This window comes from Pygocentrus nattereri, chromosome 12 (genome assembly GCF_015220715.1).
Source record: "Pygocentrus nattereri isolate fPygNat1 chromosome 12, fPygNat1.pri, whole genome shotgun sequence".
NCBI lineage: Eukaryota > Metazoa > Chordata > Actinopteri > Characiformes > Serrasalmidae > Pygocentrus > Pygocentrus nattereri.
The window spans coordinates 3644714-3661382 of record NC_051222.1 but is presented as its reverse complement, the minus strand read 5'-3'; the positions used below and the strand labels follow the sequence as shown (position 1 = coordinate 3661382).

Here is a 16669-nt window from a genome sequence, read left to right as displayed (position 1 = left end):
TTCACCAGTATCAAACTGTTGATTTGGCCACTCCTAACATTTCTGCTATCTCTCTGATGGATTTGTTCTTTTTTTTGAGCCTAATGAAGCTCTTCTTCACTTCCATTGAGATCTCCTTTGACTGCATGTTGTGGGTTCACAGCAACAGCTTCCAAATGCAAATGCCTGGAGTCAACTCCAGACCTTTTACTTTCCTAAGTGAGGATGGATTAATGAAGTAACAGCCCATGCAGCCCACAAAATAGCTTTTGAGATAATTGTCCAATTACCTTTGGACCCTGAAAAAGAGGCAGCTACATATTAAAGAGCTGTAATTCCTAAACCCTTCCTCCAGTTAGGATGTGAATACCCTCAAATTAAAACTGAGCGTCTGCACTTTAGGCTTATGTTGATTATCCAACTGTATCTTGAATATGTTTTGGTAAACGGCTAAAATACCAAAACTTGTCACTGTGCAAATATTTCTGGGCTTAACTGTACTTAGAGTAAAGGGGGACGATGACGGAAGATCATTTTCTCAATGACGCGTGAATCGATTCAACGAAAGAGAAAAAGGAAAAAAACACCAATCCAGCAACACCTGCTAATCACTCCAAGCTCACTGCACTGCAAACTTCTACCATTCAAGTGAACACTGCAGTCCATCCCCAAACATTCCTCCCAAACTCCCTGGACTAGACTTAACCCCACGCAGACTGGACTATAACTAAAGGAAAGATAATAGTCGTAAAAACTAGAAATGTGCCTTTCCTGAAGGAAACGCAGGATAGTTGCACAGCGGATAGTATGGAAGTCGATACAAGGAACGAGGGATGAAAAAAATACATATGGAAGAGTGCGGATGGCTGTTAGTTAAAGTCATGCATGGAACGGTTTATAGCGTTGCAACCAAAGTATTTCAAACTACAACAGGTGACCTGTTTTTTTGATGCCTGATTACTTGGAGCTTGGATCAGACTTTTGGCTGTACATGCAAATTAATCATTACAATAAATTTAGGATTATGTGTTTGTGGAGTGATTTAATTCTTAATCCCACTACTTTTGGAAAAAACATTACATGTACACAACTATAATAATAATATAAATCGGATAACAGTGTAGTTGCGCATTGCTTTAGTAATATAATAACTAAATAATAACTATAATAACTAAAACAATACACCCACTCTGGCCAGTGGCTCAGAAGACACTAAATACCTGTCTGCACACACAGTATGACCACAGGCTAGAGGGCAGCTTAGACAGTAAAATACTTTCTTTAAAAGTTAGAGCAGCGTCTCAATTAAAACTCATAAAAACTGAATAATTAAAGTGCTAAGAGAACAGCAGCTGGCCCAGGGTGTACGCTGTAGTCAGTCTGGGGTACTAAGGCCAGCGCTGTAAACTGGACGCTGCAGTTGGTGCTGACTTTGCTGATTCTCCAGGCTACTTGGATCAACGTAGTCGAGACTGAACCTGCAGTTCCAACAAGATGGAACGCTGGCACCAAGATACCCATCGACTTAGCCTAGCAGCAATGAACCAAAACCTGCCACCAGGACCCCAAGGTGTTTGTATATATGCCTGCTCCCATCCTAATTACTGACGTAGCCCACATAGAAAAACACAAACAGAAGGTGCTCCACTACACAGGCTCCATATGCATTAACATCCAGTGCATTAACAGGTAGTTTATCAGGGGAGAAAACTGGGATAATAAAACAGGAATTGTGGAAAAATACATCAGATTCCACAAATAAATAAAAGGCTTTAGTGTACAGATCATTATACACAGTGCAGATTCTGCATTAATTAATGAAGCCTCATTAAGAGCTCATGTTAAATTTAATAACGATAAAGCAGGCTATTATTATCTGTGTGACCTCCAAATCGGCTGTGTCCCAATACGAATAAGCCCCCTGAGTGAATCCGTCAGCAGCTGATCTACAGTCCGGCTGGTTTCTATGGAGCATCAACATGGATCAGCTGACCGACACTGCACTGGACGTTTAGCTCCAACACGCTTCACTTTAATTAGGATGTTTTAAAGGCGTCATTAAAATGGAAACGACTACAAATAAACAGATTTTAGCCGGTACAGATCATCTTGGTACGCGATGGATGGACCGAGATATTTGATTGATTATTGATTATTTCATTTATTTTTATCTGTCAGCGCTGCTGGTGGAATTTAATTAATCCATGCAGTGGTGCAACATCTGCATTTTACATTATTTGAAATCTCCAGTTACTCTTTTGTGTCACAGTGCTGTGAAAAAGTATTTGCCCCTCACTCGATTTCTTCTATTTTTGTTAATTTGTCTCATTTAAATGTTTCAGATAATCCAACTAGTTTTAATAAAGATAAAGACACACAAGTAAACACAAAATGCAGCTGTGATGTTCAAATGGGAGCTCCTCAGCCTGCAGGTTGGGGTTTAGATCATCCTGTCAGTCAGTATTTATGCCATCTTTCTCCTGTTAGTGCTGAAAACCTACTCAGATGAGGGCTGGTGGGACATTTACACATATATCTTTATGATGTTGACTCCTGTGTGAAAGAGGCTCTTTGCCACACCCCCCACCAAACTGTCATCATAATGGCTTTGGGGCGTATTTAAGGAATACTGCACATAATCTCACAAGCCAGTCTTGACACAATTCTGCATTACTGTCAACCTGGTCGAATATCATCCACAGTAAAAGGTGTTCCACTGTTACTGAGACTCTTACAGCTCAATTAAACATTTAGAAAGACCTTCAGACACATTCTCACCTTTGAACTCATCTATGTGTCTTTCTTCCATTGTGCTGTTCAGTTACACTACAGACCGGGTTCTTTGGGTCGAGTCTCCTCCGTATTTCAGTTGTGTTGCTGTAACAGGAAAAATACGTCAGAATAAATGAGACAAATCAAGCCTGTAAATCAGTTTTACACATTCATAGTGTAACAGTGACGGTGCTGAACTCCTATGAAGCCTCTGAGTTAAGCTGCTCCACCTCAGTGGTGTTTATCTGATCAAACCAATTCATTTATTATTATTATTATTAGTTACAGACGGAATGATTCTTGATTCTTGATGTTTGTGTAGACCTTGTCTAATGTATTTCTCCCCCTGGTAGCACATTTTATGTGTTGTTGGAATTTGGGGAGAACTGTCTTTAAATCGGCATTATTAAAATCGCCAGCTATAATGTGATGCTAACGTTAGCATCCAGTGGAATGTACTTAGCGGTTACCGTGACAACGCTAAACTCACGAGGGATATAAAAGGGCCTACATTTAACCGTCAAGTACTCCAAATCAGAAGAACAGTGTCTATCACTGATTTTGGCATTAGTGCACCAGCTGTTATGGACGTAAATGCATAACCTCCCTCCCTTTGATTTACCGCAGTCTTTGTTTCTGTCCCAACGGAATGCTGTGCGGCCTATTAGCTCAATGGCTACATCCGGGACAAGCGAGTGCAGCCACGTCTCCGTAATGACCAAAATACAGCAGTCAGCGATTAATTTGTTGGTGGAAATCAGGAGGTTCAGTTCGTCCAGTTTGTTGGTGATGGCTCTGGTGTTGGTGAGGAAGACGCTGGGTAGTGTTGGCTTGTGTGGTTGTTTCTTTAGCCTAGCTGTTAGGTCAGACTGGCAGCCGCGCTTTTGCTTCCTGTGTCTCCTCCGCCTCTTGCCGCCTGCCAGAGCCGACAACAAACCACGGAGCGCCCGGTCTCCTGGCTATCTCCTCCGGTACGCTGCGCACATGCAGAAAACTGGTAACGGCCCGATTATGCAGTAATTCCAATACTCAGAAGGTCCTGGTGGCTGTAGGTAGGATTTGCGGTACTAAATGTGATGTTAATGAACAAACATATAAACAAAAACACAAAAGAAAAGCACCGTAACAGAAAGCTTGGAGCCGCTGTGTCTGTGCGCACCGCCATCTTGAAACCACCAAATAAAAAGCTTTTGTGCACAGACCATTATACACAATGCGATTTCTGCATTAATTAGAAATGAAACCTCATCAAGAGCTCATGTTTAATTTAATAATGATAAATCAGGCTAATATCATCTGTGTGTCAACTCCAAATCAGCTGTGTCCCAATATGAATAAGCCGCCTGAGTGAATCCGTCAGCAGCTTGTAACGGTTGAGAGCGAGGAGGTGGACGCATGCGGAGATGAGCGACTTTTATTAAGGGCAAATCCAGGTTCAGATATCCAACACGAAGCACACGAGAGTCAGAAATGACAAAATCTCAAAACAGACAAACCGCTCCAGTAGAACAAACAGAACAAGCAAAGCACAATCATTACAATCAAAGACCAGCAACAACTAGTGGCAAACACAGGGCTTAAATAATCACAGTGTAAATGAGGGACAGGTGGGAACACAGGTGGAAACAATCAGGGGTGGAGTCATGAAACGAGGGGGCTGGACTAAAAACAAAAACAGGAACACATGGACAGGACTGGGAGGGGCCAATCATGACAGCTGATCTACAGTTCGGCTGGTTTCTATGGAGCATCAACATGGATCAGCTGACAGACACTGCACTGGACGTTTAGCTCCAACACGATTCACTTTAATTAGGTTGTTTTAAAGGTGTCATTAAAATGGAAACGACTACAAATAAACAGATTTTAACCGGTATTGATCATCTTGGTACGCGATGGATGGACCGAGATATTTGATTGATTATTGATTATTTCATTTATTTTTATCTGTCAGCGCTGCTGATGGAACTGAATTAATCCATGCAGTGGTGCAACATCTGCATTTTACATTATTTGAAATCTCCAGTTGCTCTTTTGTCTCACAGTGCTGTGAAAAAGTATTTGCCCCTCACTCGATTTCTTCTGTTTTTGTTAATTTGTCTCATTTAAATGTTTCAGATAATCCAACTAGTTTTAATAAAGATAAAGACACACAAATAAACACAAAATGCAGCTGCCATGTTCAAATGGGAGCTCCTCAGCCTGCAGGTTGGGGTTTAGATCATCCTGTCAGTCAGTATTTATGCCATCTTTCTCCTGTTAGTGCTGAAAACCTACTCAGATGAGGGCTGGTGGGACATTTACACATATATCTTTGTGATATTGACTTCAGTGGGAAGTCTCTCTTTTCCACACCCCCCACCAAACTCATCATAATGGCTTTAAGGAATACTGCACATAATCTCACAAGCCAGTCTTGACACAATTCTGCATTACTGTCAACACCAGGTTCCTCCTCAGAATCTCTACAGTCACACAAATCTGTTAATGTAATGTTAAAACCATCACCATACAGAAAGACTGAGCTCCATCAATATATATTAAGAATCCTTCCATAATCTCACTGCAGCTCCCTGAATAGACCTTATAAACAAAGAACACTTCAGGGACACACAGAGCAGCGTAAGCGCAATAGACACATATTACTGGATATCCTACTGTAAGTGTTAATCCTCTGGTAGAGTCTAAAACTGGTTTAAAGGTAGTTCTTAGGTACTGATGAGCATGTTAGACCTTTCCCAGTCTCTCATTAAGCCCTCACACAACAAACACTGCTCTTAATAAAGTCGTGAGTTTGTCCTACTAACATTTTAATGTAAATCACTCATAATAAAGTAACAGTGAATAATACATAATGATAAAGTAACATTGAATAATAAATAATGATAAAGTAACAGTAAATAATAAATAATGATAAAGTAACAGAGAATAATAAATAATGATAAAGTAACAGTGAAGAATAAATAATGATAAAGTAACAGTAAATAATAAATAATGATAAAGTAACAGAGAATAATAAATAATGATAAAGTAACAGTGAAGAATAAATAATGATAAAGTAACAGTAAATAATAAATAATGATAAAGTAACAGTGAATAATAAATAATGATAAAGTAACAGAATAATAAATAATGATAAAGTAACAGAGAATAATAAATAATGATAAAGTAACAGTAAATAATAAATAATGATAAAGTAACAGTAAATAATAAATAATGATAAAGTAACAGAATAATAAATAATGATAAAGTAACAGAGAATAATAAATAATGATAAAGTAACAGTAAATAATAAATAATGATAAAGTAACAGAGAATAATAAATAATGATAAAGTAACAGTAAATAATAAATAATGATAAAGTAACAGAGAATAATAAATAATGATAAAGTAACAGTGAATAATAAATAATGATAAAGTAACAGTGAATAATAAATAATGATAAAGTAACAGAGAATAATAAATAATGATAAAGTAACAGTGAATAATAAATAATGATAAAGTAACAGAGAATAATAAATAATGATAAAGGAACAGAGAATAATAAATAATGATAAAGTAACAGTGAATAATAAATAATGATAAAGTAACAGTGAATAATCAGACTGCGCCGTCGGCCGCCAGCAGAGGGCAACAACAGCGAGGCCCACAAGCACAGAGAACTCCGATTCCCACAAGCCCTCATGCTGATTAGGCCCAACCTGGTACACCTGTGGACTCCTCTACTTAAGGCCATGGCAAAGAGCAGCCCTTTGTCCCACCTTTGTAGAGGGGTGACCAGAATGGTACTTAGCCCAGGTGAGTGTTTAAACAAAAAGAAAAAATAAGAAAAGAACACAAAAAGAAAGAGGCTGGAAAAACAAGAGAAACTGCCCCAAAACTACTTAAAAGCCCCAAAAGAAGGCTTCAATAAGAAACAGCTCCAAGCCATAAAAAGTGTTTGTTCCTCAAAGATCAAAGAAGTGAAACCTAAAGCTGATCTTCCTCTCATAATTACAGAGGAAGTGTTTTTAGTTTTCAGATTATCTTTTATTTTACTTTTCTATCTCCGCCTTTGTTTGAGCTGCTTTCAGTGTAGACAGTGTCCTGAAGTTCAGTCGCTACAAACCAAACCCTGTTTTTATAAAGCAGCATTAAGTCAGGTATAGAAAACATCCCCCTCACAACAGCCTCAGTCCTACACAGCAGGACTCAATACTGAGCTTTATCTACTTCATCTACAGTCACAATAATTACTGAGTCTGTCTACAGAAAAACTCTGAATACGTCACTCAAACACAAACTCCTCGCCGACTGATCATATGTAGGTCATGCAGAGCGCAGTTTAAACACCATTAATATCAAGTGATATCTGAATAACCCTCAAAGTGTTACGAGCACTGTAATAATCACAGTATTAGTGCTTCAGGACACGGCACTGATTTCTGTACCAAATCCTCACAAACCAAACCCTGTTCTTATAAAGCCGCCTGGAGTCGCCTGTACAAAAACATCCCCCTCACAACAGCCTCAGTCCTACACAGCAGGACTCAATACTGAGCTTTATCTAATTAGGAACAGACTTCAAAGGGTCAAATATTTATTTACCGGGATGTCGGTCTCCAGATGGTCATGACGTGTGATGTTTCTTAAAGAAACTGTAGTTCTCGTTTGATTCACGTCTTCATTTATCTAGAGCGATAAAAGAAAAAAATCAGTGTATAGAGAACATCAACATTAGTCCTGTAGAAAATATTAAATAAAGTCTTAAATTCAACCAGGCAAAGATCAGCTAAGCTAGCAGATCACTGACCGACTACATATAAAGTCTAAACAGCGCCACGTTCAGCTCTTATAAACCCAACCAGGTTCTCATAAACTAGACATTAGTCACATCTACTGAACAGACACAGGTGTTTTTACCATTTACTACAATTTATTCATTGTTTTTTAACTGGGATCTGGACCGGCGTTGACCAAGTGCCCAGTGAAAGTGAAAGAAAAGAACAGAATCTTTATTAATCTACTTTATAAAATCTGAGAGCTCAGTTTCCCCACAGTGTTTGAAATCTCGCTCCCCAAGAGTCTGAATCTCCTCCTGTGATCTGCGTCCTTCATACTCCAGAATAAAACTTCCTTTCTCCATATTTACTTTTGTAAATACACCACAGCCTAAAAGACGTCAGAGAAAAGATAAATGAAATGAAAATAAGGCGACGTTTTCTCAAACAGATTCTCTGAACATTTATTCTCACCTCATTCTACTGTTGGTTAATCAACTCTAACCTTCATCTTAATTACTAAACCATTTAAACCCCCTTTGAGATCAACTGGTCAAATATCATTCACAGTAAAAGGTGTTCCACTGTTACTGAGACTCTTACAGCTCAATTAAACATTTAGAAAGACCTTCAGACACATTCTCACCTTTGAACTCATCTATGTGTCTTTCTTCCATTGTGCTGTTCAGTTACACTACAGACCGGGTTCTTTGGGTCGAGTCTCCTCCATATTTCAGTTGTGCTGCTGTAACAGGAAAAATACGTCAGAATAAATGAGACAAATCAAGCCTGTAAATCAGTTTTACACATTCATAGTGTAACAGTGACGGTGCTGAACTCCAATGAAGCCTCTGAGTTAAGCTCCTCCACCTCAGTGGTGTTTATCTGATCAAACCAATTCATTTATTATTATTAGTTACAGACGGAATGAAGCTGGTGTTCATATTAAAATCTACAAGGTGTGTAAAACGTCACACGAGTAAAAGAACCAAACACTGTTTTAATGCCACCGTTAATTTTTGTAGTATAAATGTTACCGAATGTAATTAAAACATCACTTTATTAAAACGTCAGTCTAGACCTCACATATAGATCATGAACAGGTGTTACTCTAAACGCTGCCCTGGTCAATGTTTTAAATCTGCAGAGCACCTTTAGGCCTTCAGCTGTTCAGCTCAGCTTTATTTACTCGTAGAGTGAGTGACCTAGTCTTAGTCCAGCTCTGCTAACTGTGGAAACACCACACCGGCGTTTCTAATTATGAGCCCACCTGTATAGTTTAAAGAAGGCAGCACAAAACACAAACACAGAAGAACCGTAACCTGAGCGTAGAGTCCAGCCACATTTATCAGCTCTGCACATCCAGCCGTCCAGCTGTGTGGACTATAAACTGTGAGTGATGAGAGAAACATGCTGTTTCAGGCTTTTATCACCTTCTGAAGATTCACCCAGCTTATAAACCACTATTACTGTGTCTAAATGGCTGCTAACATTAGCTGTTAGCTCATCTCAGGTCACCATCTCAGGACGCCACCGATCCGCTGCAGGACACACACTCACACACACGCAGGTTTTTAAGTCTTATGAGGACATTCCGTATCAAACCAGTTAGAACGTGTTTACAGGGACCACCTTTCCCTTTGCTCTAAAGAGAAGCTGGAAATGTTTAAAAATATCACTTCAGATTCTTCTAGACCAACTTAAACTCTGGACACATCAACCTCACCTGACGCTGGTATTTAGGGACATGTTGAAAATTTCCCACCTGCAGTAAGAATGTGGTTCATAAGGTCGTACCTGCTCCACCAGGACGCTGATTACACAGGACAGGAATGAGGTCATTACGCTGTGTTAGAAGGACAAAGATGGTTTACTGGCACTTTACACACAAACACAGACATGACTGTGTGGTACGATGCCAGGATGTGCTGATTAAGCAGAACACTGTATTGGGCTTCATTCAAAGCAGTAAAGGCTGAAACACATCTGTCTCAGCAACGTTCCAGAAACAGGAATAAAATCCAGAACGTGGTTCCAGCCGTGATCTGACTGGCTGCGTCAGACGCTGTTCTTGTGGTTGTAGTTGGTCTTTCTCATTTGCTCTCTGTAAATATATGATCATGAGGATCAATGTGGAAGTTTCAGAAAAAGACTAGAAATGAAAACATCAGTTAATCTTGTTTTCATTCACAGTGAATGTTCATCTTTAAATTCCCTGCATCTCCATATTAAAGCTCCTTATAGCAGATAAACACAGATGGGTTTTCCTGCCACTGTGGGGTTTTCATTATGGGCTAACAGGGTCATCTGTCATCAGGTCTCCAGAGAGACTCGTCTTCCAGAGCAGCGTCAACACTGAAACACAGAAATAAAGCAGATCAGAAACTTTTAGTTCCACAACAGAGAACCATTTAAAATGAGCACATCAGCCTGTCCTCACACATTACACTGACCGGACACTTCATTAAGTCCACCTGCTTGTTTCTACACTCACTGTCCACTTTATCAGCTCCACTGACCACATAGTTTCTCTCTGTAGTTCTACAGTTACAGACTGCATTGCCCCCCCAAATTGTGTCTTTGCCCCCCAAGCACAATGCAAGCAACGGCTATTTTTAAAATGATCTCTGAACCAATCACAAAAATGCATTTTGCTTTACAGCGTGAAGATATTTCCTTGCTTATTCCTGATTGGCTCTTTGAGTCATATAAAAATGGGCAGACTGCCCCAAACAGTTCAGTTGGGCAGTGTATGTTCTGTTAGTGTGAGCGAGAGGCAGGTATACTGGTAAACACTCTTCTGAGTTTAAACTGACGTCGTCATGGTAATATTTGCTTAACTGTGGTTTTTCGTTGCTTTAGTGTTACTTACCTCTTACACAGGTGTTGCTTAAAGTATTTTATTAGCCGTTAGCCGTTAGGCTAACTTGGTTCTCCTAGCACAGGCTTAAGTTTATTGATGTCTTTCTGTGCATTTTTCATTTAATAAATATAAACTGTAGAAACACTTACAATGCATCGTTTTTTGATCTCAAAACAATCAACTGACCGTGTGAGTGTCACACCCGAGGGCTCCTCCACACCATGTCAAACACCACCAGCGTTAGCTGACTGTGCTCTTTCCCCCGCGCGAGCCGTCGCGGCTCATGGTTTAAACGCTTCCTCGCCATCACAGCCAGTATTAAATGCTTTTCAGAGCGAACTTTTGGCCACACAGCACGGGCTTTTAATCCGAGCTGGTATCGGTCCAGGCCATGGCTTGAGTGTTCTGTAAGAACTGATGCATGCTTTTGCTTTCCGTGTCGTATATTTGAGGGTAAAATGAGAGAGATTTAGCATTCACAAAGCACGGCTATACAAACTGGAAAGCGGCACTTGACAATGATAAAGGCTTTCAGAAGCACGCATCCAGTCAGAGTCATGTACGAGCTTGGCTTTGTGGGCAGAAAAGAAACAGAGAGAGTCAAGCGGTGACACCATCACTGGTCTATTGGGTCCAACCCAGACAGAGAAAAACCGCTACTATGTTCGAAGCATAGCGGATGTGGTTCGGTTTTTGGCTGTAAATGAACTGCCTTTTCGTGGTACCCAGGAGTCGACTCAGGACTCGAGTCAAAATGACGACATATCAGCTGGACTTTTCATCAAGCTTTTTGAATATACTTTAACCAAAGACCCTGAATTGGCAGATATAGCAAAACATATTCCTCAGAATGCAAAATATACATGGAAAGATGGGCAAAATGAGATCATTGACACGCTAGCAAAGATGGTTTTGATTGAGATTAAACACAAATATGACACTGCAGACACAGCAGGCTTTTGTATAAAGAGTGATGGAACCCGAGACAGGTGTAATGTAGAGAACCTTTCCCTAATGATCAGGTTCATCTGGAATTCTGTTCCAGAAGAGCATCTTATTGGCTTACTTGACTTAGATCAGCTAGATGCTGAATACATAACTGATCAAATACTAAAGCATCTCTCTGATGGAGGTTACTGTTCTGATCACATCATAAGTCAGTGCTATGATGGAGCAGCTGTAATGAGTGGGTTGAAAGGTGGAGTGCAGACTCTGCTTCAAAGAAAACTTGGTAGAGAAATTCCCTACATTCACTGTTATAAACACGATGGCTCTTTTCTTGATCTGGCCATATTAGAGCCCCTACAGCAACTTTATAGGTACTGACACAAACATCCTGAGAAATGAAATAAACGTGGCAACGCCTATGTTGCAGAATAAATTCTTGACAAGATCAGCAAACCTTTCAACAGTGTGCAATCATCTTCAGGCCTATAAAGAAGCGTTTCCTGTCCTGCGTTCTCTCTATGTGACCGCACTGGTGATGGGTGTATCCTCAGCATCGTGTGAAAGCTCGTTCTCTACACTGTCAAGAGTTCTTACTCCCTTTCGTCGCACAATGCTGCATGACAGAAAAAGAAATGTAGTGATTCTGGGCCATGAAAAGCCAATAACCAATAGGCTTGATATGGAGGAGTTTGTCAGATTATTTGCTAAAAGAATCAGAAGACGGCTTCTGTAAATTCTTAGTTCTGAGTTCATTTTAGAATACAGGCTCAGCTAAAGGTTTTAGATAACTGTATCCACAGTGTGCATATAGAGATTTCATTTTTTGTATATAGTTTGTTTGGTTACGTTATTTTTAACTTGGCATTATTTTTACATGACCTTCTCGTTGCAAGGCAGGAGTGTTACAGCCACAATATATAGGTTTATAGTTGTGTTCAATGAAAATATGATTACTGTTGTTCATTTGCACTTATAGTCTTTACATAATTTGTTATACTGTGCATAAATACTGCATTGTACCAGTACGTTTCATAACATCAATAAAAACTTCAGTACTTTACCAGATTTTTTACCATTAAAGTGCAGTAGTTAAGAAAATTTTCCTTATTTTATGTACTTTCATATTTTTTTCTTTTTCAAAATAGAAATGTGATGAATACCCCCCCCCCCCTTTTTTTACAGAATGTGTATTCTTTTGTTTTCTTTATATTTTAATTTCCCAATAATCTAAATATTCTCACTCATTCCTATTTCCACGTTTGAGTATTCTCAGTCTGTGTGTAGGTACATTTGTCAGCTTTGACTTAAATTAGTATTAAAGCCTTTCAAGAAATAGAGTTGTTCTATTAGTAATGGCAATTTAATTAAGGGGGCGTATTAAAATGAAATACAATTAGATCATCTTTTTTCTCCTTTTACATAATCAACATGTATTTTTTAATCATTGGGGTTTAAGTTTTTATTTCTTTACCTCATACATCACTTTAAGCCAGTATCAATAGCTTGGCTGTCATCATTCATGCACAAATCAAGCCTTGAATATATTTCTGGCTTCAAAAACACGACAATCAACATGCCCCCTCATTAGGTTTTACTGCCCCCCCAAGCAAAGCAGTCCAGAACCGGGGCTGTGAGAGGTCCTTACAAAACTACACAAACCAACACCCGCGCTCTTACACTCTCACACACACACACACTCACACACACACACACACACACACACACACTCCAACAGACGCACACTCTCTCTCGCGCGCGCACGCGATCACACACTCTCCCTCGCGAACACACACTCTCTCTCTCGCGCGCACGCGAACACACACACATTCTCTCGCGAACACCCCCCCCCCTCCTCTCTCTCTCTCTCTCTCTCTCTCTCTCTCTCTCACTCTCTCTCTCTCTCTCTCTCTCTCTCTCTCTCTCTCTCTCTCTCTCTCCCTCTCTCTCTCTCTCTCTCTCTCTCTCTCTCTCTCTCTCTCTCTCTCTAATGTCTCTTCCTGTGTGCAGATTCCTGTGACTTCACTCTGGATCCAAACACAGTGAACAGTTTTCTCTCTCTGTCTGACGGGAACAGGAAGGTGGAGCGTGTGTGGGATGATCACTCGTATCCTGATCATCCAGAGAGATTTGATTTCTGGTATCAGGTTCTGTGTAGAGAGAGTCTGACTGGACGCTGTTACTGGGAGGCTGAGAGGAGCGGGACGGTTGAAATAGCAGCAACATATAAATCAATCAGGAGGAAAGGAGACAGAGAGGACTGTCGGTTTGGATGGAATGAAAAGTCCTGGATTCTGAGCTGCTCTAATAACAGTTACTCTGTCTGTCACAATAATAACAGCACTAAACTCTCTGCTCGACCGTCCAGTGAGAGAGTAGGAGTGTATGTGGACTGTCCGGCCGGCTCTCTGTCCTTCTACAGCGTCTCTGATGATCAAACACTGACGCACCTTCACACGTTCAGCACCACATTCACTGAACCGCTCTGCGCTGGGTTTTATATTTATTACGACTCCTCAGTGTGTTTAAAATAAAATCTCCTCCTGAGTGAAACACAAACCATAAAAATATCAGGTTTGTGTGGTTTTATGTGTAAAACAGTGTAAAGATTCATTTTTACATCATTTTTATCTTCATTCTTCATGTGGCTTATTATTATTATTATTATTATTATTATTATTATTATTATTATTATTATTATTATTATTGGTGGTGGTGGTAGTAGTTTAATATTGCCGCTTCCTAATGTTCTGGGATTGTATTCATGGTCTCTGCCTTTGGTTCCCCCCTCCCCCTCCAGGTCACTGCTCTGCTCTGAGGTGTGTGTGTGTGTGTGTGTGTGTGTGTGTGTGTGTGTGTGTGTGTGTGTGTGTCTGGCCTCCGTTCAACCGTCCTTGCCTGAGCCTCGCGCGCTCCAGCATTCAGGTAAACGTGCAGGTGTGTCTGGAGCGTCGGGAGCTTCATGGCGCTGCTTGTGTCTTCAGCGTGTTGTTTGGTTTGTTCCTCACCTGCTGGGGCCGACGGCGCTTGGCCAATCAGGAGGCTTCTCTGCGGCGCGTCATTCATTCCGTGAGTAAGTCGCGTCTGCTGAAGCTCTTGGCTTTGATCCAGCAGCGCTGCAGCTCCTGTTTGTTTATGGTCATCAGTGGGGCCAGTGAATGTGGTGCCGGCCGACGCGCCCGCTGTATAAGCGCTATAAGCGGCCTGTATCCGGGGATAAGCCGCCGTTTCGCCTCACGGAGCCTTGAAACTCCCGGCGCCCGCGTTTAAAGCGCCGCTGATCGTTTAGCGGTCATTAGGCCGTCGGGCACTCGCATTATTGAGCGGCGGCTGGTGTTTTAATGTTTGTTCTTTTGGCTGTTCTGTGTGATTAATGTGTTTGGGGGGACTGGGGCGCCCCCTAGTGACCGTTTTAAGAACTAACTGAACGTCAGAGCAGCTGTATGTTGGCCTATCACAGCCTAAGCTGCAGCTATCCTGTTAATCTGCTGTGGGTTGCCATCGCCTTGTGTTATCCTCTTTTTCTGGGGGATTTGGCTGCTGAGAAATACTAGTGCGCTTGTTTTGTGCACTTGGTGCATTCAGTGTAACAGCTTTGTGTAGTTCAAGCCATTTTTTGGCGGGGCCTAAGATTAAGCCCAGTAACTCTCTAGCCGAGCGGCACTGCAGCCGTTGTCTCCTGTTCTTTTCTTTTGGGTGTTGAGTTGGGTTGATTGTACTGTAGGTGCTGAGAGCTCCAGGGGGCGTGGCTTATTTTGTGTTCACTTTACTTTTGGGAGTTTGTGTATTTTGGTTTGCTTCTCTTTGCACGGGTGACTTGTGTTGAGATGTTTGGTGTTGCTGAAGGTGGTCTGCCTCCCCTGGTGAGTCTCTGCCCTACAGGTTTTTTTGTTTGTATTGTATTTTATTGAATCAGCTGGCAGCCAAAAGATTTTAATGTTAATTATATTATTTTTAATAATTGTAGTATTAATAAACTTCCTAGTTTGATCAATCTAGAATTACTTTGTTGTTGCTGTTAATATTAAATGCTTATTTTTGTAGTTGTCGTGTGTGTGTGTGTGTGTGTGTGTGTGTGTGTGTGTGTCTGTCTATCTATCTATCTATCTATCTATCTATCTATCTATCTATCTATCTATCTATCTATCAAGTTTGATTTAAATTTGATTTTGATTAAATAAACTTTTGTTTGGGAAATCTTAGTCTTACTGTGTCCTTCACTTAAAATTCCCTGGGTGCAATTCCCAGAGTGGCGTAGTTGGCTACACTAGTCTTATTTCATTATTTAATCTTATACAACTTATAGTTCCCCGTTCGCCACGTTACATTTATAATGAAACCGTCTGTATTCGTTTCTGTGTCTTTAAGACTGATATATGTAAATGAGCTGTGTTCTGATTGGCTGTGCTGTGCCTCATTTATAAAGCAGTTCAGTCTGTGTTTCTCTGGTTTGGAGATTCAGATGGAGACGATGTTCAGAACCAGTGGAAGATCTACAATAAAGAACTGATTAAACTCCCAGAATTATGATCATTTAATAAAATAAAGTGCTGATAAAGTCGCGTCTGATTTATTTACAGCTGCACAGACGAAACCGACTGAGCTGAAAGTGAAACTACACACCTTTCAGGGTAAATACAGGCTAGCAGGTTAGCATGGAGCTAACACGTAACTTCAAACCTAGCAGGTTAGCATAGAGCTTACAAACCATTTCACAGCTAGCAGGTTAGCGTGGAGCTAACACGTAACTTCAAACCTAGCAGGTTAGCATAGAGCTTACAAACCATTTCACAGCTAGCAGGTTAGCATGGAGCTAACACGTAACTTCAAACCTAGCAGGTTAGCATAGAGCTAACATGCTACTTCACAGCTAGCAGGTTAGCATAGAGCTAACACGCTATTTCACAGCTAGCAGGTTAGCGTGGAGCTAATGCACTATGACTAGTGAGTTGTTTCACAGCTAGCGGGTTAATATATACACCGCCCTCCACAATTATTGGCACCCCTCTTTAAGATGTATTAAAAGCCTTAAAATAAATGCAGTTTTTATTTCAGAAACATCATCTCTCACTGAAAAATGTAGCCTTTAATAGGCATGTGACGATACACTCAGCTCACGAGACGAGACGAGACGAGACACGATATTGGGTTCACGAGAACGAGACGAGATTTTAAGAAAACTAAAATGACAAATTATATGACTGGACAACAGACTTTTATTTGACTGAGTTGCACATGCATTTTGAAATGTTTTATTATAACTCTTAACATGCATGATGTAAGCATGAACCTTTAATAAACTTCTTCCTCTACAAATTGAAATTAAAATAAAATTTTATAAAAGTTAAAA

At 40.4% G+C, this 16669-nt stretch overlaps 1 protein-coding gene across 3 annotated transcripts in view; it reads left to right on the top strand.

The window, feature by feature from the left end:
• LOC108443649 (ribonuclease inhibitor-like) overlaps positions 1-15838 on the top strand; it is a 48538-nt gene extending 32700 nt beyond the window's left edge. For all 3 annotated transcript variants that reach the window (XM_037543587.1, XM_037543588.1, XM_037543589.1), the window contains one exon: positions 13330-15838. In XM_037543587.1, coding sequence (XP_037399484.1) covers positions 13330-13853 — 524 coding nt within the window. In that variant the 3' untranslated portion in view covers positions 13854-15838. The remainder of the gene's footprint in view (positions 1-13329) is intronic.
• Positions 15839-16669: the final 831 nt, after the last annotated feature.